We start from the raw sequence: 24091 nt of genomic DNA on the forward strand, positions 1-24091 counted from the left end.
ACCCCATGGCAACATTTGCCCATTGGCCTCTGTCCATCATGGCCTCCTAATCATCCCCATGTACAGATTGCCTTCACTCTGTGTCCTCTACATCAATAAGCTGGTGTGTGCAGGTTCGGGCGCAATATGGCTGCCGTCACATCATCCATGTTGATGCTGCACCTTGGTGGTGGTTGAGGAGATTTCCCCCTTTATATGTAAATCACTTTCAGAACCCAGAAAAGCCCTATATAAATATAACAAATTATTGTTGTTATTATTATTATAAAATAAAAAAAATAATAAAAACCTCTCTTATTCATAGAGTTCACACATGCCCATTTAAGGTGCCATTCAGTGTCATGTCATGCAGAGAATTCCAGAGTTATTTAAAGCTTGTAGCATGAGGACCATCCACAAGACTAGAATAGTAAATCATAAAGAATTTCATAATGATTCTGATTCCATTTACGGTTACAGTTGTTTTTGTACTTTTTCTTGAGAAAAAAAAAATGACTGCTGAAAATTGGCTTCACTTACACAGGAATAAATTGCATTTAAAAGCATACAGTATTAAAATAGCAAACAGTTATTTTAAATAATATTTAAGTAATAACAATAATATTGTTCAATACTATTTTTGATCACATAAATGCATAGTCAGCAATCTCAACATTATATCAGCCATGCTGCTGATAAACCCATGTTGATCTACCACTATTTCAAATTGACGTAAACAATGAATCACACACTTGACAGTTGATTTCCAGAAAATAAGATGCATGCAGGTTGTCATGATGACAACAAGGTTTTAAGGAGTCCAATCCTATTCCTGGAGGGCAACTGTCTTGCAGAGTTTAGTTCCAAACCCCAAGTAAACACACATGAATCAAAGTCTCAGGAGTACTTGGTTTGTGTCTGAAATCACCCCCTATACCCTAAAATATGGCAATATTTGAGGGAACAGGCATTTGTAGTGGTGTCTGAAACCATAGTGGACGTCACCGAGTGCACCTTTTCAACCCCACAATGCACCGTAATAATGAGTGTACAACTGATATACACTCAACAGCTATAGAATACCCATAATGCATTTTGAGAGATGTGTGCCAAATGAATTCCCACGTTTGACTAGAAGGTGGCGCCCACAGCTGAATCTTCGTCCATCTTCCAAACCGCTGGCCCAATCTGGCTACAGCATAATATCATACAGGTATAAATACCTTTTTAATTGATTATTACATTTTTTAATTAAGGTTTATCCATTTTTTGAGAATGTGCGAGTTAATTTTATGTGGTCGCATATGTGCGAGTGGACACTCGCGGAGCAATAGAACGCTGTCCGTAACTTATGTTCAAAATGAACGAGCTCGGCTACATCATGAATCCTTTTTCCCAACCGTGTTTTTGACTTATCCTGAATCACTACGGTACGCCTATAATAAGTGTTTATATTCTGATTATTTTATCCCGGGGTCGACTCGGATGCGTAGTTGCCCAGCGTGTGTCGCCATAGACATTAATGGAGAGAAGTAGCTCCGGCAAGACACGTGCAGTTTATTTATTGACGAATGTAAAAGGAAAAGGAAATTATTATAAAATAAAGAAGGTAAGGAGTGTGAAATGCGAGAAAAGGAGTGTGAGATTTCTGATTTTTGTTACAATTATAAACTTTGATAACGAAAAATCTGTATTAGCTTATTATAATACTCTAATCTTTTAAAATGTAATGCACACATTTGAATGTTTAATGATTTTTAAAAGATAGAAAGATGATGCTGATGGAAAGATGATAATGATAGATAGATAGATAGATAGATAGATAGATAGATAGATAGATAGATAGATAGATAGATAGATAGATAGATAGATAGATAGATAGATAGATACAGAAGATTATGATTCAAATAGATAGATTGTATATAATTCAAATGTAAAATTCTTAAAAATACAGATAAAAATTACTGTCCGAAATCCTGAAATTTGGCAATGATACTTAATATATTACATGTATTTATGCTGCAACCCAGAAAGCCTTTGCTAGCTTTAGTCCATTAAAACCAATATTCATCAGCATGCATTGATTAATCCCATGGCATATAGCAAAAAAAAAAAAAAAAAAAAAAAAGGTGCAACCAAATCAAATGCTGGTGCAACTAACTGAGCACCAGTTCAACCACTGGAAAAGTTAGTCTGGAGCCCTGCATGCACAAACTACTCAAAAGATGCAGCCCTTCCAGCACACTCAGTGTCTGAATTCGTTCAATCATAATGTATGTGTGCAATTACAGTGCTGTCATCCTCAGTTGATGCATCTTTAAAACGGCGTGCCTTGACATACTGAAATGTAGTCATATAAGCGTGTGGTATTTAACATGCATTATATAATATAATATGCATTATCTTGAAGGTTATACATAATGACCTGCCGGAAGGAAGCTACCCCGTGTTTTGACCTTGTCGATATTGCGACCTGCTTACCTATCTCCTGTTGAGCGCTGACCCAAGGCATCCCGCTCTAATTAAAATTATGTGGTTGCAAGGATATTGGCCGCAACTGACGAGTCGGGCCATGTCTGAAACGACCCTGACTTTTACCATGTAAATGCCCATTCCATATGTTAGATTGTGAAAAGAGAAGAATATATGCACATGCTAATATGATTCACCCATGCTGCAAGATTACAAAGTGTTTGGAGGTTAGAGGGGAATGTCAGGGGCCATTTGTTTCACGGCAGTCACAGACTCATTAAAAGTACTGAGTCTCATATCTTTCCGTTAATATTCTTCCGTCACTTGTCTGCCCGGGTACCACTCACATCCTGAAATCCCACAAGGGAAAACATTTCATAGTTTGGGACCCAACTGGAATAAGTTCAGACTGAGTCCTATCATCCTCTAAGCTAAATAAAATGGTTTGAGTGACACCTTAATCGCTTCGATAACACAGACTTGCAGATTGGTAGAAAAGCCAGGCCAATGGCATTACATTCCCCTGGGACTTGACAGTTTGACTTTGTCAAGGACAATTTTATGATTTCTTCCATTCCTCCTTCCGTCCATAAGAACGAAGGCTGCCTAGTCTCCATCGCCTACCCCTCTTAGTCACAAATAAGCTGAGTGCACCAGTGAAGTTGTCATGGAGACAACCCAAGTAACCTCTGCTGTCAGTGTGCATCTAGACTTAACCTGTAATGGCTCCATTCGAGGTAATGAGTCTTTGGTGCTGGGGGATTCAAAACAAACTTGTTTTCTGAACATTTGAATGTCTCCATGAGTAAGTGCATATTTATAATTAGATAGGAGATCTCCAAAGTGATAGTTCACGTCAAAATGAAAATTCTGTGATCATCAAACTCTCCTTCATGTTATTCCGAAACCTCTATGACGTTCTTTTCTTCTGTGGAACAAGATGTTTTTTTGTGAACATATGCTTTTTGGGAAAAAAAAAATCTCTACTTACATTTGTATTTACATTACAAAAATGTACCTAAACATACACTTTACTCCAGTTTCAAGCTCTTCTTAGTTTGAAACGTGTACATGTAACTGAATTTTTATTGTTGTCATCGTAAATATTCACTTTCCCATATGGCCACGGTGGAGAATTGGAGAGGGTCACATTCAGTGGATAGACACCATCACAATTTTTGTATTTATTTCAACAAATGACAACCAAAAATTAAATTCATAGAAGCTTGTGAACAGTTTTGAAGTGTCTGCGTGCAAGCTCTGCTAATTCACAAGCCGTGTCATACTCGCAAATGTAATGCTAATGAAACCACACAATAAACAAAACTTTCGAAAAAACACTCAACAATGTGATTATTTTAATTTTATTTTATTGAGTGATGGGCAGTGTAAAATTAATAGTAGATTTACTTTTTTGTCACCTCATGCCTTGGTGTTTTTAAATGTAAAAAAGGTGATAATTTTGTAATACTTTGTCCAGTTTTTGATGAGTTACTTTGGCAATTCTCAATGCAGCATGAATGACCTACACTGTAAAAAAAATAAATAAATCAATAAGTTATGCTTTTATATTGCATTAATTCATCACAGTAACTTAAGTTATACTAGATTCAACTCATTTATTTAGTCAGTTTAATATTATTTAGGTTAAAAAAAATATATATTTTTTTTAGGTTGAATTTTTTTTTACAGTATACAATAGCGACACAGACAATCAAAATACTGCCCTAAAGTCCCTAGCAGAAAGGCAGCGCAATCCTCCCAATATGCCATATAAACAAAAGCAGTGTTAGGCCATAAAAAACATGATGAGTGAACAATACTTTTACGCTTTACATTAGATTGCAAGTAGAAATGGAGGCGGAACCTCTATATGCCACATGATATGCTGTATTCCGCCTTCAAGGCGGATGCTCTAAGAAATGACGTCTGGTATTTAAGAACAGCCAAGGTTATTTGCCTGAGAAGCATGGATGATATTTGTGCAAATGGTGAGAATGTTTGAGTGTATGTACCCCTAGATGACATGTCAAAGGTGGGCTCAAGGGGAAGTTTGAGTGACAGCTTTGCTTTAGGCCACTGCTAGCTAATCGTCAAGACCGACTGCCACTACTCGCAAATTAGTGCTTCTGCTCTAAGCTTTGACAACACAACTGACACGTGCTGACTTTGCGAGGGGCCTGTGAGACAGCTGACACACAAGGACGTGTTCATGTGCCCATTTCTCATTGACTTATCAACATCCCTATTTCCAAGGGTTTGTCTTAAAGACAAATAAGACCTTTTCACTGCAAATCTACCTTAAAGATGATATGCACTAGTGACGTTACCCAAATGATAGTTTACAGTAAGTACTCTACGAGACATAATAGTGATTCTCAGTTGTTTTTAAGTATTAAATTGTAATTGTTTTTTACAATAAATGTGATCTCTTTGTGCCCTTCCTAAATTGTATAATTGCATGTATGAAGATGTTCATGAAAAAATATTCATCTTTAAAGATCTATTTATACTGTGTGAGAAAATATTGACATTATAATGTTGTTTCAAAACTAAATAATTGGCTTTTCTTTTGCAAACTTCATTGCACCCTCTTGTGGCGGCCCAGTTTTATAACCCCTGAATTAGGATATAGACACAAAGGAGACAATTGTCAAACAGGAAGAAAAGCATTAGATGGTTCAGTTTGATGATTCTAGACTTTGGTATCTTTAAAATCAATCCCTTATGAAGCATTTGAGGCTATTCATGTCTTTAGTTCAGTAGAAGAATCTGAGGAAAATTTTGCTTTCCATAGAGTTTCATTGTTGTCTACGGGAGATAAATTACAGATTAAAGAGTTCACTTTTATTCACCTTTTCTTTCCTTTTTGTGAATTAAATTCAGTGCTATTGTAATGTAGTAAGATATGGTATTGTGTTCATGAATGAGACATAAAGCCTCTCTGTTGCCATTCACATGTGTTTTCTTACAATATTCAGAGAGAAGGGAGCCATAAAGCTCAGCTGCAACTGCCTTTAGTGTTTCCCTCTTAATTTCAATGTTAGTTAATTATTTCAGCTTTATACACAATCTCAAGTTACTGTGCCTGGCGGCAATTAGAGATGTGCATTTATTAAAACCTCCCATGTTCTTTCACTAATGGAGCCATCAGCTATAGGCCATGCCTAACCATCCACACAATGTGGGAAACTAATAATTGCACGCTCTCACATAAAATATAAATACACATGTGCACCCTCCTTTATAGAGCGCACATTCTGTGGATCGAATGAGGCAAATGTTTGGAGTGCGGCTCATGCATATGTTTATGGGGCAAATTCTCCTCCTGAAAGACTTAGTAAACATATTCTGTTTACTTAATAAAATACTATTGTTACTATGTAGGTGTAATCCAGTGCACGGCAAACCTATGAGAGAATGAAGAAAAAAGACAGAAGTTAGATTATAAGTAATTTATTACTTTTATTGTAATGATAAAGAATATAAATATGAATAACATAACATGTAAATGTGACAAACTAGAAAAGAAAATAATCTGATTAGCTCCGCACTACAGTGTTGTGTCATGACTAGTGCGCTTGAGGAGTGAGGAAGAAGTCGTCGCAGAGAAAGTTAAATGACCGCGTGAAGCCTCCTTGTTAGAGCGCCCGACTCTCATACCGGAGACCCGGGTTCGAGGCCCGCTCGGAGCGGGTCGAGTTGGACCCGGGTGGAGGGGTTACATTGGTGCCGTGACCCGGATGAGAGTGAGGTTTAGGGGGGTGAGTGTAATTGATGTCATGTGAGGGCAGATTGATGCAAGTACTTAAGTTCATAATAGCCGAGCAGGGAAACAGATCTAAAATACTGGTGGTTGAGTTTATGGACTTAACTGTAAGTCCATGAAGTGTATCTAGATGTATCCTTGACAAATGCTTTCCACTTTTCATACCATTTCTAGTTAAAAAAATGTGTATTTCAATAATCACTAAAGCTCTCTATTCTGCTATAGATCATTAATGGTTATGCTGCCCCAGAAATATGTCCGAAATCAGTTTCAGGAAGAACCTTAATGTGCAAACGCTGCCTGTAAAGTCATTTCCTGATTGTAAAACAAAATTCAACTTCTATTTTGTTAGACACTCTATTGTACTCATTTTTATTTTTATTTTTTTATTTTATGCACTTGAATTAAACAATTTGCTGTGTTTGGGCAAAACTACTTAAGTTAAAATAATAATTAAAAAAAAGCTTTGCAGCTGGGTGCTTTAAGTTTTGTTTTTTGTTTTTTACAGTAAGGACAGCAAGCCAATATATAATCTGTCTAAGTTTTGAATGCAGTCAGACTCCTTACCCTTTACACTCTTTTTCTGTCTGTCCCTCAGGTAACATCTTTGTGGTGAGTTTGGCAGTGGCGGACCTGGTGGTGGCCATCTACCCATATCCAATGGTCCTGACCTCCATATTTAACCAGGGCTGGAACCTAGGGTACATGCACTGCCAAATTAGCGGCTTCCTGATGGGCGTCAGTGTAATCGGCTCCATTTTCAACATCACCGGCATCGCATTAAATCGCTACTGCTATATATGCCACAGCCTGAAGTATGACAAGCTCTACAGTGACAAAAACTCAGTCTGCTACGTACTGTTAATCTGGGCTTTGACAGTGCTCGCAATTGTGCCCAACTTGTTTGTGGGCTCCTTGCAGTATGACCCGCGGGTTTATTCCTGTACGTTTGAGCAGTCGGCGAGCTCGGCGTACACGATCGCCGTTGTCTTCTTCCATTTCATCCTTCCTATCATGATCGTCACCTACTGTTACCTACGAATTTGGGTTCTTGTCATACAGGTGCGTCGACGAGTCAAGCCTGACAATCGTCCCAAGCTCACGCCTCACGACATACGAAACTTTGTCACAATGTTCGTTGTTTTTGTGCTTTTTGCCGTGTGCTGGGCACCATTAAACTTCATCGGACTGGCGGTAGCGATTTCTCCAGAGCGTGTGGTTCCTTTAATACCTGAATGGCTCTTTGTGGCAAGTTATTTCATGGCATACTTTAACAGTTGTCTCAATGCAATCGTCTATGGAGTGTTGAACCAGAACTTTCGTCGCGAATATAAGCACATTGTGGTGTCGGTATGTACTGCGAGGATCTTCTTTGGGGAAAGTTCAAATGAAGCACAAGAAAGACTCAAGAGCAAACCCTCGCCACTCATGACCAACAACAATCAGGTCAAGGTGGACTCTGTGTGAACAGCATGAGTGTATATCCATGTAAGGCGAAGAGCACACAACCAAGCAAACTTGATTTCGAAAACTAAATCTGATAACCAAAAATGTTGTCAGGATGCAGCCCTGAAACTGTGATTTGTTGCCTCAACACAATTAAAACAAACACGAAATTACTATCATTGTCTTTTATAAAGCACTTTTTTCATCATTGGTTAGTAGTACTTGTACAGTATGTATGTATGAAGTTTTTGTTTTAATGTTTACAATGATCATATCAACAAATATATGTAAAACATAATTTGTGTAATGGCCTTCTTTATGGCCACTCAATGGTCTTCTCAATGGCCACTGGTGGTGCTGGAGATTCTCCCTTCCATGTAAAGCGCTTTATAATATAACCCAGAAGGCGCTATATAAATTTAACAAATTATTATTATTTATTAGTAATGATTTTATTTCTATATCTTTGTCTGAAAGAAAAAAACAATATTAAGGTGTGAATGATAAATATGAAGTGCAACAGTCGGGTTTCGGAAGTATAAACTCTATTCATTTTCTCCATGGGGAAATGCATTTGTAAATATAAACCTTTAAATACAGACATGTTGTGAGCTCTGAGGTTGGTAAGCAATGGTACAATATATGCTTTTGCTGAAGCCACCTGTTTGCATTATTTCAACTGATGTTGTTTTTTTAATAATCATTTTTAACAGCTTAATTCCTGATGGAAAACTGCATTTCCCATGATGCTATAGAAAATGACAACAATCAGACAATTGGCTTTATGCACAGCTGCACTACTTCCTGAAATAAAGCCAGCTCCTTGTTTCCTGTCTGCCATTATTGGACAAATTGATTAATCCAGGTGTCCATGACCTCAGTAGTCACGGCAACAATAATCAGACACACCTGAATTAATCAAGTTCGGCCAATAATGGCAGACAGGAAACAAGGAGCTGGCTTAAGTTCAGGAAGTAGTGGAGCTGTGCATAAGGTCAATTGTAGCAATCAAATTGTGCCAAAAGAGCTCTGCTGGGAAACATGTCAAGGCCTTATGTCATTTACAATGCTTAAAGGGACACTCCACTCGTTTGCACTTTCCATTGTTAGAAACCCAGTCATACTATTGAATGGTCGTGCAACACTCTCTCGTTTTCCCCTGAGACGAGAAAAATCTGCAATTTACGTTTTGCACTTCCTCCTACAATGACGCAAATATTGTCATTTTACGTCATTGTAGGAGGAAGTGTAAGAGAGGGGGATTTCTGTAAAAACTACAAGCACAAGATCTCACCCTTTCAAACCCACCCATAGGGGGTTGGACGTAATGCACTAACAGACCTTTCACAGATCAGTGCCAGTGCGTTTTTGATTTCACCGGCAGAAAGTTTTGAAAATACGGACGAAGGTACTGATTACGCAGACGGATGCTTTATGAAGGATTGGGATTACACATCTTTTTTGGAAGCTAAGCTAGCAGGCTCTTGTTCTGTGGAGAAAGCTGAGTAGTAACTTTATGGGTTACCGCCCCCTTTTTCCTGGACATGTGCGGCAGTCGATGTCCGGGATTTAGCTTTTGCTTTCCGCAGTCGCCATGCATTGTTTACATGTAAGTAACAGCTTTTTTTTTTTCAATCTAACTGAAATCCTTATGATTGGTGAATCTGAATGTAGTGTTTACATGATCGCTAAACAAGTGATTGGTTGATGTGCATTTTAACATTGCTAACAAAATTCCTGCTCCTCCGTGAGATATCTGAGACCGGTAACTTACGTCTCAGGTGCCGTTCATCGGTAGTCACGGCACCGGCCTTGTTTTTTACCTACTGTGCGGTTAGTGGTAGGTGTGGCTTCCTAGGGCAGCGAAGAAAGTGCATTCTGGGAGTTGTTGTCTTTCATCCACATAAGCCAAAAATACATTTTCTGTCTTTTCTCAGTCTAGAAAACTCCAAATTCAAAAATAATTTCGCATTTCTTCTACATAAATTACCCATTTTAAATACACATTCATCTTTCCAGAGGTGGAGTGACCCTTTAATGGGATTTTAGTTCTTTCCCTCCATAAAGCTGTTAAGTACTCTGCCTTGTATTGTCTTTTTATCTGATTTTCAAGTACTTTCAAGTAAATAAGTTTGAAATGTTGTGATTCATCTAATAGCTGTTTGGGTTAAAATCCCAATGGGAAAAATGAAAGGGAAAAATACTTCTGGAATCAACACCACTAAAAATGGGGATGGGCACTGTTGCACTATTACTGTATATAAATATATATTGAGTGTGTTTCACTGATGTTGATTATTCAGTGAATAATGAATAACAATGTTGTTAAAATGTGACCAAAACTTTACAAACACTCTACAAAAGAGTTTGCTACGGAGCTTACTGCTTTGAAATTACCTCACCTGGTTTGCCACTGTTACTCTCCATTTGAGAAAGCAATACTCATTGATTGCTGCTTTCCCACAATCCCCAGCAAATATGTATGTAAGTATGAGATTCCTCCTCTTTAGGGTCTCTGTCCTCTCCTCCTGCTACTTTTATTTTATTTTTTTTATTTTTTTTTAGCTTTTTCTGTCTCTGTCTTTTTACTAAACATTTATTCTCTGCCTCTATTTTTGTTTTTATCTGTCCCCCTCCACTCTTTGTATGCATGGATCTAATGACAAGTTCATATGCAAACTAAGTAAAAATATTAAAATCAAAATGTTTGAAGAATAAAAAATAAAATTGGATTTTTATATATCTTGAATATGTGAGAATGACGTTATTATTTTTATTTTATTTTCTATTTAATCATTCTTAAAACAAGATTTTAAAAAGTAAATATTAAAAATTAAAAAAGCAAAATAATAATAATAATAAACCATAAAATGTTCCAACCATAAAATTTAACATTGTGAAAAAAAGCAGGCAGTATCATCAACACTCCAATATAAGTATTAAAGTACAGTATTAGATTGAAGCTTATGCAATATTTCTAGCTGAACACCCACCACTGTAGCTTGATAGAGAGAAAAACATGCTGTTGTGACATCACTCTGTGTAATCCAACCCAACTGGCTGAACAAGTGCGTGAGAGAGCGAATGAACAACATAAAAATGCCAGGATTTACACTGCCCTCTAACAGAATTATGCACTAATCTGTACCTGTCCTACCTTTATCGTCCTCTGCGACTGCAAGATTTATATCTATTTATAAAAATAACTGAACACTTTATGTGCGTGTGTGGGTATGGGTATTCTGACCATTTCTTATGGTTGGAACATAGGAGGTGGTCAATTTGTGGAAGTTATCATTCAGTGTTTGGATTTTTTTTTTTTTTTTTTGTTTGTACGAACAGGAATTTTAAAGCCACACTATGCATCTCTGATGTTTTTGTAAAACTGTGACCTCTAGAGCTGCTGTGGTGTACTTGCACTGTCATAAATAACCGTTATTCCCCTGTTACTGCATATCTACTGAACTACTGTCAAGTGTTAGACTACTTTATAATAATAAAGTTGCCTATCGCGTCTGCTGGCTTATAACGTTTTTACATGATTTCTGCTAAATCACAAGTTAATAGCCTATAGTGTAGCCATTAAATAATAATAAGGATACTATAATTATAATATTATAAGGATAATATTATACACTAATATTTAAAGTATATTTTAATTATCTAACATCAGACTGATTAAAAAAATAACCACAAAACATAACATGCAAAATGGAGGATCTAGAATTAAAAAAAAAATTAAAAAATTGTAAAAAGAAAGTCGTCTCTCAGTCGTTAAATGTCGCACAACAAAGTTGCTATACAGCCCTGTCGCATCTTACAACTTGAAGGTGTTACAATGTTGCGAGCACGTAGACATCGGCGTTACCGTAGAAATGCAGCATGCCACAGATGTTGCCACAGCGTAAATAGATTTGCTGTGGTGCTGCTTCATACTTTTGTGGAAACATGTTACACTATCATTGTTTCATAATCATGAACAAAAGTTTAGAATTTCAGATTTTTAAAAAAAATAAATTAATATTTTTATTCAGCAAGGATTAGTTAAATTGATCGAAATTGACAGTTAAGACATGTAGACATTTTTGTTTTTCTTTTTAGCATTGATAATAGTAAGAACCATTAATAATAATTAAGAACAATAATAATTGAGCACCAGCCAATTAGAATAATTTTGTGATCATGTGACACTGAAGACTGGAGTAATGACAGCTGCAAATTAACCTTGTAGTAACAGGAAAAGGTTACATTTTAAAATGTATTCGAATAGAAAAAAAAAAGTGTTTACATCGCCTTGTCTTGTAATTCATATTCACATTTGAAGCGTATTGTATGTTTTATACACAGAGATAATTTTGACCAATATTCCAAAATCGTCAGCAAGCTGATTATCTAGATAGAGTGGTGAATGTTTAGATTAAATGGGACGCTAAACATCATTTCGGCCTTAATAAAAGTAGGGGGTGAGGAAGGAAATTTCCAATAGCACGTGAAGGCAGAAGCTGAATTGAATGAGATGTGAAATGATTCACATGACAGGGCATGAATCATCCAGATTGGTTGTTGTTGCTTGTGGCAGCCATGTTGAGTTGTGATCAAATTTTCACACAGACACAAATGACCTGAGATCTTGACAGATGAGTAATGTGAGTACTGGCAGATTAAATAAGATGCACATCATTTAGTCATACTTTCAGTTTACCCAAGAGAGTCAAGTAACATTTGTTTATATAACACTTATACATACAAATTGAAAAAGCTGGGCCCTGTTTCAGTAAGGAGCTTCAAGCAACTTTGAGTTGAAATTTGAAGTTTGAGTTGACTTACCCTGAGACGGGAAACTCTGAGTTTTCGGTTCAGAACAGTTGAAATGAGTTAGTTCAATCAACTCTAAGTTGACTGACTCCGAGTTAAGCGTGTGCGCCACAACTATAAAAAGCCATTGTCAATTGAGGACAGATACTATGAGTCACCATGGTAACAACTGCATAATTCTCACCAACATAACTGTTTTAGTTTGGAAGAAAATAGTTGCTCGAGTCAATGCTTAAGTTTACATTTTAATTACTGTTGTACAGTGTTGGGTGTAATTAATTACCAATTAATCTAAATACTGTAATTCAATTAAAGTTCTCCCTCTACACACTCTGTTTAATTCACTATATGTCTCCACATATGTGTACTGTATATTACATTTTTCAGCTGTATGTAATTCTAAGGCCTGCACACCACATAAAAGAAGAGTTAAGAGCAAGTGTTATGATTTCACAGAAAGTAGTGATTTCTGTGTTAGTACATTCAATATTTATTCTAATTATGTCCATAAATATTAAATTTTAAAGGGAGTGGGCCATTGAGAATTATGAAAATGGTTGTTCAGAAATCTTACAGACATGAAGAGGTAGATCACATCTAAATGAATCTACGTGGGTGTAAAGTGTAGCTATAAATGGGTTAAATAATTGATTTAGTCAGATTTACTGTACAGATGGGTTTTTTTTTAAATGGTTGCATACTTTATGCAAATTTGATATTACTTCATAAAAGCATAATGAAATGGATGTAGGCTACTGGTAGTGGTAAATAGGTTTACAGTGCATTGTAAATATGTTTTCTGACTAATTTAAAGCTCTCTGCCAGCACCCCACTGATAAAGTATGCAGTATGCATTCTGTAAGGCTTAAGTTATCAATATTAAAATATTAAAATAAATGAATATACACTGCTTATGTTAATTGTGCAAGCGGTATGAAGCAGGCCCAAGGGGTTGTTTTCTATGCAGTCTATTTGATAATTTTTCTATATTTCTATATTTGTTAATTAATTTTAAGTTAATTTCACAATAAAGCACAGTAAGTGTTTTATTGGCATTTAACTAATTCATTAATTTGCATTTAAATCCAGCTACATAGTAGTAAATTGTACAGCTAACATACTGTACCTTGTGGAGCCTGCATGTGTTGTGTGCATGCATGACTTATTGCGCCCACATTTTGCCTTAAACCTGTAAAAAAAAAAATATATATATATATATATATATATATATATAGAGAGAGTGACAGATTGAGCCAGGCGATGCCAGTGATTGCCAATACGTTTTGTGCATTTTCATATGATTTTTTTATTAGTCTTGTTTCTCTTTTCGTCCTTCATTCTTCCAGCAATTCACCCGACACACCATCAACCAAGTGAATGGCTATCTGAACTCGGCTTGGCTTTATCACTCTCAGTGGCGAAGATGGATCACATCCATAGAGTTGAAGAATCGAAGAGAAAGTATGGGTGAGAGCTTGAATGAATAGTGTAAGGTCAAGAATAGATTAAACCTGATTTGCAAAAAATGTCAAACCGGGAGTTCACTTAATTGCTCAATCCTTTAGTAATTTAACTTCAAATGGTGAAAGAGGTGACAGACCCCTTTGATATCTGACTTTAAACATCTACCTTCCTCTTGTTCTGTTTGTGTCTCTAACCTGTTCTCTCTCTCTCTCTCTCTTCTCTCTCTCTCTCTTTCATTTTTTTGTCTGACTGCAAAATAAATGTAGTTTAAACTACCCTATCTCACGACCAATTCGTACGAATTTGACGAATGATTAAAAAGTGTCTAATTCGTACTAATTCATACGACCTCACTCGTACGATTTGTCTAAACCCACGAGATGGGTAGGTTTAGGGGCGGGGTAAGGGGTAGGTCATTTGTAAGAATTCATACAAATTGGCCAATTCGTAAAATATGTACGATTTAGCAAAATCATACTAATTCGTACGAGTGAGGTCGTATGAATTCGTACGAATTAGCCCCTTTTTAATCATTCGTCGAATTCGTACGACTTGGTCATGAGATCGGGTTGGTTTAAAACATCTGAGATTTTAGAGTCCAAGATCTCTCAGTAAAGAACGAAGTTTTATATCTTTGAGAAATGGACACATACATTCCATTGCCCCCCACCTTGGAGTGGAAACCGTATAATATTAAATGTCCAGTAAGGCCATGTCAACACTAATACGTTTTCATTTGAAAACATATATTTTTCTCTCTTGGCCTTCCGTCCACACTGAGACGGCGTTTTAAGTTAAGGAAAACTATCTTTTGGAAAACGCTCTCCAAAGCTTATAAATTTGAAAATGCTGTTTTCGCGTTGTAGTGTGGACCGTGAAGCCGGAGGTATTTGAAAACAAGAACTAAGTTTAGCTCATGGGAAGCTCGTACCTCTGAGTCAGGCATTCGTTATTACAACATTATACAAGCTGGAAACATACTGTAACACAGAAGTTTTCAATTACTTGCCTTTCTGTCAGTTATCACCTGACAATAAGTGATTGATAATTATACTTTCCCATCTCAGGGTAAATCAACTCAGAGTTCAAGTTTTAAACTTGCAGCATATTTATTAATTTATTTATTTATTGAATATTTTTCTTGTGTAAAAGGTAATATGTAGATGTAGGGTTATATTAGCAGCTGGATCTGATTTTTGAGGGGGGGTCATGGCCCCTATGCAAATCCATCCAATATGTCATCAGAGAAAACATAGAGAGGTGGCAGACATTTACATTTTTTATTAAAGACTTAAAGAAAATATATTATCTTCTGTCAGCTTACCACATGCATGCATTTTTTATTTTATTTTTTTTTTGCCAACCCCATCACTCCACCAAGTGATGCAGGACAGGTCTGATAGACGCTTATGAAAATGCAAGAGAGAGATCTCAGGAGAAATGGCCCCACAACTTTGAACTGGGCTTCTTTTGCACCCTTCTAAACAAATATTTGCATATTCATAAATATTTTAGCACTGACCTAGAACTAGATGTTGCAATTTGGAGAGATTCTGAGAAGACCCATTATACCAAACAGATGCATGAGCAGAAACTTAAATAATTGAAGCAGCTGCACTCTTAACCAGTTTGAACCCAACACATTCCAGAATTAAAAAAAGAAGGTATTAGTCCGTCATTAATAATCACATGAGGAACGCTGGCCATCTATCACCATGGTGTGGCTGGAAACATTCTGCAGACTGCATATAGATTGGATTAGGAAGTCCCAGAGTGAAGCAGAAATTAATCCCTGAGGGAATGAAAGTGTCTTGTTAATCACTTACTGATGACAGAGATGATCTAATATGGAAACATGACAGCTGAAGCAACATGATTCTCTAGTGATAATGTGTGTAAAATAGGATGGAGTGTGTACAAATTCGAAATGTTATCTTGTCTATTTTTATTTCAATTAGGCTACAATCTATCCATCACGTCCTTTGAGGCATTCAAGGTCAACCTGATGAGAACTAACTCTCCGTGCTTAAAAGCTTTGCAGGTAGGGTTTCCCTCCTGCTATTTTAAACAGGATCTACCGTACATTCGCTATTGATGCAGGGAAGGGCCACCCCTGCATGGAATATTGACCTTTCGCTTAACATGATTAGTGCTCTGTCAGTCTATGCACATGAAATAAAGGGGTCATGGAATCAGAAACAGAGAAAGTTTTTTTTTAAATCTCATAAGCACATTTTTTCTCTCAAACCGGTTTTACCCAACCAGATTCACCCGTTGACTTTGAGGATGGAGACGGCAAGTCAGCAGATTTTGCCCTAAGCTTTATGGCAGATGAAAGCACAGCTCTGATGCAAGAGGACAGGGGGACCTCTGATATCTGCTTTTCACTTAAACTCGCCAGACTTTGCCCCTGATAAAACGAGACCGGTTTTAAAACGTTGTATGGTTAATATAATGTTTTACTATATGCTCCATTTTTGACAGAAAAGCTGATACCAAACAAACATTAAGTAAATTCATCCATAGTTCTGTCAATACTTTCTTGAGTTTTAATTGGCACATGAAAAAATCCTGGGTCGGTCATTATCCCCAGAAAGTATTGATGTTTGTATTGAGAGTATTGAGAAAAGCTAAGATTTGATCATCTATTTTTACAATAATTTAATCTGCCATTATGTTCCATTACCAATGATTTGTACTGTACAAACTGTATATTCTCTCCCAACGCATTCTCACCCCAAGGCATCACCTTTGACCATGCTTCAATATTTGACGTTTTAGGCGCCCTTTACCGTCACTTACATGACGCGATCCTACGGCGTCATCTAACTGACGCTAAAGGAAAGCGTCAGTTAGAGGACGCGGTTAGGTTTAGGTGTGGGGTGGGGGTAGGGTACACGCGATCCTAGGGCGTCATCTAACTGACGCTAAAGGGTGCCTAAAGCGTCAGATATTGAAGCATGTCTAAATGCTTCCCAAGGCGTCAGTTAAGTGACGCCTTGGGGGTGATCATGGGCTGTCTCTCCCCTTACAGTAAAAAAACCCCCTAAACCTACCCATCATGCAAAACATTTTTTTACATATGATTTTTATTAACAAAGTTTGGGAGGAGCATGTTCAGATAAATACCGTGAGTGTAGAGCACTCAGCAATAAATGATAAGAGGTATATATAGATCAGCAGCCTCACCTCAATCCATTGACAGTTTAGCAGCATCCCTCTACCGCCCCTTCCCCACTCTTCTAGCCTTAACCATTTACATACGCGGGGAAGGGGTGGTGGGGGGATACTCTGGGTTCGGACCGAATTTCGAGCTCGGAACCCTCACCCTCGACAACAAGCTAAATACGCTTTAAACTTTACTCCCTCCAATTTTATGTAAACATTCTGTATGATTTATAAGCTTGTTTCCTCATGAGGTTCCCACAGTGACATAAGTCTCCATGAGTCTGTGTGCATTCAGGTTGAAGTCCCCACCGGAATAGAAAAACATGCGCACACACACACACACACACGCACGCACACGTGCATGCAAATGCACACATGCGCGCACACACAGTCCCTGTCTTGCACATTTGTGCCAGAGCTGAATTTTTTGCTGCATTCCAGGCAAGTTTTTGAGCACGTAAATCACGACCAAGACTCACAACTTTGTAGCATTCCAGGCCAGTCACGCCAAACTACCTGAGCGAAAGGAACGTGGTAGCTAGATGTAAACAAACCAGCATGGCGGACCTTACAGGGTTTATGTGTATTTGAAATAATTTCTCTCACCAAAGGTGCTCACTCCTTGTTTGAGAGAAACTGAGGAGGAAAAATGGTGCATAAGGCAAGATAAGCTGTTAAACCTCTTATTTTACTTTATTTGTATATTTGGAAATTTATTTGGTATTAATTTATCCTTGCACTTAATGGACTGAAAACTAGTTAACGTCATTGTCCTAAAGTGTATTCCCACCATGTACCGCCTGCAGAAACATGCATCCGTAGGGGCTGCCTGTCATTGGGAATATCACAGTAACAAAATTCCAGTAGTTGGTACCTGATACCATTAAAATGTTACGGTTCTCTGTACCAATTTTGGTACCACAGCAAAATCAGTTTGAATTATTTTTCCAATTTGTTTAACTATTTGAAAAGAAATATATATATATATATATATATATATATAATATGTATAAAATTCAATGAATTTATTATTTATGATGGTAAATTTATGAAAGGATTGAAGGCTACATGCTGTTTAAAGGGGTGATGAACAGAAATCAAATTTTCCTTGAGCTTTTGACATCTAAGAGGTCATATTATAAGAATATCCTGTAAGTTTCAGAACGGAAAATGTCGGTTTAGCCCCGCCCACCGGTTCGCACATTACACACATAGCTAAATAACACAGCCTACCTTGTGATGACCTGAGCTGTTAAACAGTATGTGTTGTTTTGGTAGCTATATAAGCAAGTTATAAATAACTCTTGTTCCCCCATGACCTCAGGTGAACTCAAAGAGAAAAACTGACAGTAGAAAAGAGACTTTGCCTGTGGCAAAGCTGAGACTCATGCTTTATGAACTGCGCTCTGATAATTTTTGGATAACAAAAGGGTATGGAATTATGCTTAAATAACTTCACTCACATGTGGTCACAGTATACATCGATTTTAAAAGTGAGACAAAACCATGCATTTTACAGAGCATTTTACCAAGCCATGCCTTTAATACATTATCTATGGCTCACAGTGTGCACAGAAATCATGACATAGGCTACTAGTGCTGCATATTTCCCCCCATGGGAAATATAGCAAAAAACACACAACCTACAGTGTACTACTTACTGTATTCACTGTTATCATAAATTGGAAAAATACATTTCTGAAATACAGTATATGAATCTTCACTAATGGGGTACAAAATAATCCCAGAAACAAATTTGTCATTAAATGATCACTGAAGGGAGCAGCTCAACCTTTAAGAAAATGTTGACGGTCAGCATCATATTTGTGATTTTATTTTTTGTTCATTCTATACGAAGTTCATAGTTTTACATATTTGTGATTTTATTTTCTGTTTTTTTTTTTTTATATGAAGTTCATAGTTCCCTTTCAAGGAAACTTCGAGCAGCGTTGTCAAACGCGATGGGAACGCTTTGCGTGATTGCGTCGTGAAGCGTCTGTACAATCAGTCCAATGAGAGAGTAGGACGTCAGGTGACGTCATCGACCAGGAAACTATAAAGCACCCTTGAGATCAGACCGCGACAGCTTCTGTAGCCTTCAGCAAGCGATATCTGTACTCTGTCCTTGTCTATTTATTGTTGTTTGTCAAAGCCAAGAAAAAAATATATATCACTATCTATATTTATGGCAAGCAAGATTATAGACGCTGTGTGGTTCCCTACCCTCGTTACATCACGGGTGGGGACACACATCAGCTATTTGTTTGGGAGTGGAGCATGCCAGCAGTCAGTTCTCGAGGGAGCTGACTGTGGGCATTGCAAGAAGCTGTCCGCGAGGACGCTCCGCTCCCGCCGGGCGTTCTCCGAGGAGGACGGTTCGGTTCGCGTTCCCGCGCGGGTCTCTCTGTTGCCGAGGCACGGAGACGACTCGCATTTCGGGGTTCGCAAATGGATCTGACAGCGGGGGTTGGGACGAGCTCAGCTTTCACATGCCAGATCTAGTGGACTGCGATTTCCAGTTCCGAGGAATTGGTATCGTTAGTGTTTTGTTTCAAAAAGAAACAGTACAAAACAAATAAAAATGTTAAGAGAAAGGCAGATGTTTGACTTTTAAATGAATGAATAAATAAGTCAGCTCATCCGCTTTTAAAAGGAGCTAGGTTGCCAGTTAAAATTTTACTGGCTAGCTGAATATTATGAGATTGAAAAATAAATAAGAGTTTTTAGATTAAATTTATCTTAAAAACTAGAAAGCTCTGTATCTCTATGAATGAATAAATAAGTCAGCTCATATCCGCTTTTAAAAGGAGGTTTTATTTATGCTTTTGCCAGTTAAATTTTTACTGGCTAGCTGAATATTATGAGATTGAAAAATAAACAAGAGTTTTTAGATTAAATTTATCTTAAAAACTAGAAAACTCTGTATCTCAGCCTCCTCGTCGGGGTTTATATTTTATGTGTTTAATCCCCATGATGTCTAATTATAGCAATATTTGGGTATTTCAGTGCCTCGGGTCAAAGAGACGCTTGCAAGCTTTCTCTCTCCCGAGTCAGTGTCATCGTTTTTAACCCCGACGTTACCCACCAGCCATCATAAATAATGAATACATTTTTATTAGGCAGCCCTGGTGGGTATGGAATGAGTGTGAGGAGCGACTCTCTGAGGAGGGTCGCAGCGCTGCCAGTTCGGTTGTTCCCGCTGGTGGACACAGAATTATATGTACTGTATATGTTTTTCCGATATAAAGATAATGGGAAAATAAAGATATAAATATGTCTGTTCTTCTTATGCGCCATCTAATGTCAAGGAATGAATTTGCATGTTCACTCGGCTCATCGTCAGCGAAAAACGCTTGGGTGTGAACACAAAAAACGCGTTGAAAAACGCTGACGAATAACGCGCGCTGATATTCGTCCCGGTGTGTACGGGCCTTAAGGTACAATTCTTGGATTATTAGGGCCCTGATGTTCACCTGTTAGGTGGCTAGAATGATAGAGAGAAGCACTAGCTGTATGGACTACTTTTTTAAATAATGTAATGGCTTCCCTTGTTGTCACATGTAAGATAATGCGAGGATGTGCCACTGTTCATTCTAGTTATAAACTGTGCTTGTGCAACCACTTGTTTTTTTTACACACATATGGGGTAGGGTATAGTACTCTACCTCAGAGTAGAGTAGTTTGTCTCTCTTAAAAGGTTTTTGTTTTGGAGTATAGACTAACACTTAAGATAGATCTTATGTCCATCCCACGAGACCATCTGACATTTTTTGTCCAGAGCACATCACCCTCTTGAGCCCTGTTTGGCAAACTGGCACAAGCCCACAGCAGCAAGTGCTAAACGCTTAGCCTGAGCTTACCATCTAGGGTTACACTTTATTTCGATAGTCACTTTAAACATTCAAGTAACTTTTCAACTACATGTCAACTAAGTGTCATTAAAGTATTAGTAGACTGTCAGTAGACTGCAGTGGCGGCTGCTGGTCTTTCAAAGAGGGGAAGCTCTTTTTTCTTCTTCTTTTTTTTTAAACTCGACTGTCAGGTGTGGGGATGGTGAAAAGAGCGAGGACTCGATGCAGAGTTGATGGGCTTTATTTTATTGATAAAAACAAACAAAAAACAAACAAGGGGAATAAATTGGGAGCAAAAAAGGCAGGTAACGAGGGAGGACAGGTGGGGCAAAATAACTAATAATCAGGAAACAAGATGGGAGTCACAATGACAGGAAAGCACATATGGCACAACAAACACATGACAAGCACAAGCCATGTGCTCATACCAAACATGACAAAAACACATGACCAATAAAACAAATTAAAAAGCAATTGTGCTCACACAAAATGAGACCTGAAGAACGATGAGAACACTCATAAGACACGTGTTCACACAGAACATGACAACATGAAAGCACACAGCTAGTGTAAAACACAAGCTACACAGCACAAGACAAAACATGACATGAAAGCACGCGGCCGATGTAAACACAAGCCATGTGCCACACAATACACAACACACTGAACAGAGCGAACACGACAAGACAGAACGCTAACGTTACGCATGAGTACGACCATAAGGTCATCCTGTGCACTCACAACCGAAAACAAACACGCGGAGAATGCATGTCCGAATCCCAACACAAAAGTGAAACCAAACTAGACAGATGTGCCGTGATTCAAACACCACGCCCGCACATGTAACAAGACACCTGACATCGACGGAAGAAATGTGGGAATTAGGTTGAACTGTGAAATTTCTGATGAAAATTGCAAATACTAAGAAATATGTTACAGTAGTTCGTCTTTCGAGTAAAATACACACAAAATTCGCGACGAGACTGAGCACGAAGTCTTTAAACTAGCTTCCGCGTCAGCGATTTTTTTTTATTGGGTGAAATCACTGTCAATCAAAAGGAGATGTAATCCTCCAATCATCACGCGGACGCCCGGACGCCAGGCCAGCCCACTTCCCTATTAAACCCAGAGACGCCCGGCGTCCGTGGGCGGGACATAATCGCAGCATTTATCCAATGACCGTCTAGTTTAACAGCACTGAAAAAAACTGTTCAAAGCAGCCCCATTGAAGTCAATGGACGCCGAGCTTCAACGGGGAAATGCCATAGGAAAACGCATGCACATGTGACACGCTACAGGAGGCGCTGCATGAGAAGGAGATCAAGTCAGTCGACCTGCTATTTGTTGCTTAATCTGAACGAACTCGAACGAACTGTTCTAACGCATTTTTACTTATTAAAATGTTAACACAATAGTACACATTTGATCATTATTTGTTTGACATTATAGGGGAAGCTGAGCTTCCCTTGCAGTCTTAAAGAAATCTCCACTGGTAGACTGTTAGGTTAGGGTTAGGTGTTAGGGTCAGGTTAGGAGAACAGGTTGACTTGTAGTTGCTAAGTTACTTACAGTCAGTTTAATGTCTGTTGGGGGACCAACAAAATAAAGTGTTAGCAGATATTAAGCTGACAGTCTACTGATACTCTAATGATAGTTAGTTGACATGTAGCGGCAAAGTTACTTATAGTTAGTTGAATGTCTAAAGTGGACTATCAAAATAAAGTGTTACCCTAGCCATAGAGGACACTGCACTGAAACATTGTTGCAGACTGGGCTGTTTCCATTGGTTTTCATGTGTGAGAAGGAATGTGTGCTAACGTCATATGAATATCATCTAGTCGGGTACCAAATATGTTAGCCAGCCAATGAAGCCTACCAACAGCAGACAACATGTCAGGTCTTATTCTTAGATTGTGCCTCTGGTGTTCTTTGTCTGTAGCTCACACAGAGTTCAGTTCTCTCAATCTCTCAGACACACACACACTGTCTGACGGACTACTCATCCTTATCCAGCTTTTCACTTTTGCCATTTCATTTCTTATTCATTTTCTCTTTCTCTCTTTTTCTGTCTCCAAAATTCCCTCAATCTTCCCCTGTGAGGTTTATCTTTTTAATTCACCTCAACAACAGCCTATCTCATTCTCCTGCTGTTGTTGACTCAATCACAGGACTCACATGCTTGACCATATATAAATGTTCATGTGATGTCTATCAGGCTTTAGGGGGTCATAATTATTTTAAAAATAGGGGATGAATTGTGATCACACTGTTTGTGTGGTGTGCACAGCAATTAAGATCCGGATTGGATGCGAGTCAGGGTTTACAAACAGCAGGAAAAAATGTAGATTCCTATTCCTTTCCATTTTGCATTTTCTCCTTTTATTCTCTCAAAATGCAAGTAATAACTTTTGATTTTTAACGTCCTGACAGTTCTGAGAGTGTTTCATACATTTTACTCTTATGTCAGAATAATCAAGGAAAATTGTATTCTCCATGGAAAATCTGTCACCATAACCTTTTGTGTGCATATATTTGCAGATCCTGCTCTTTTTGTAATAGACCATTAACAGCTGCTGTCAGGCATAGTATATGGACACAAAGCAAGATCACACTGGGGAATCGATTAGATTGGACTGCAGCAAAATATAAGCTTTTAATAGATAAAAAAGAGAGGGTTGGCAGAGGACAAATCCAAAATTCTGGATCAATAACACCGAAAGATCTACCACCCAAGGAGGTTATAATCTAAGTCAAGGACAGCTGGTAAACCACATGTAGAAGACCCGAGAGTCTTCTACATAAGTGAAGGAGTCTATTGATTTTCTCTGACAGATGGACAAGGTCAATAGCTTGAATGCAGAAAACTTTGCAAAGAGTTCTAGTGAAGCCCAGATCTGCAAGGTAAAGATTGTGGACAACACATGCAATTAGGATTTAATTAATATTAGATTTATTATTTAAAAATAAAATATTTACATCTTTTTGAAGCCAAAGACCCAAATATATATATATATATAGTATATATTGTCCATCTGTCAGAGTTATAATATTTACCCGGTGACCTCAACCTATGCCTTGCTCCGATTGGCTGTAGCTCATGACTAGGGTTGGGTATCATTTGAATTTG

General features: G+C 37.8%; 1 protein-coding gene across 1 annotated transcript in view; it reads left to right on the top strand.

Moving 5' to 3' along the window:
• mtnr1aa (melatonin receptor 1A a) overlaps positions 1-10409 on the top strand; it is a 49549-nt gene extending 39140 nt beyond the window's left edge. The window contains exon 2 of the mRNA XM_039691634.2: positions 6819-10409. Within this exon, the coding sequence (XP_039547568.1) occupies positions 6819-7687 (869 nt within the window). The 3' untranslated portion in view covers positions 7688-10409. The remainder of the gene's footprint in view (positions 1-6818) is intronic.
• Positions 10410-24091: the final 13682 nt, after the last annotated feature.

The sequence above is a fragment of the Pimephales promelas genome, chromosome 6, assembly GCF_988280905.1.
Source record: "Pimephales promelas chromosome 6, fPimPro1.hap1.1, whole genome shotgun sequence".
NCBI lineage: Eukaryota > Metazoa > Chordata > Actinopteri > Cypriniformes > Leuciscidae > Pimephales > Pimephales promelas.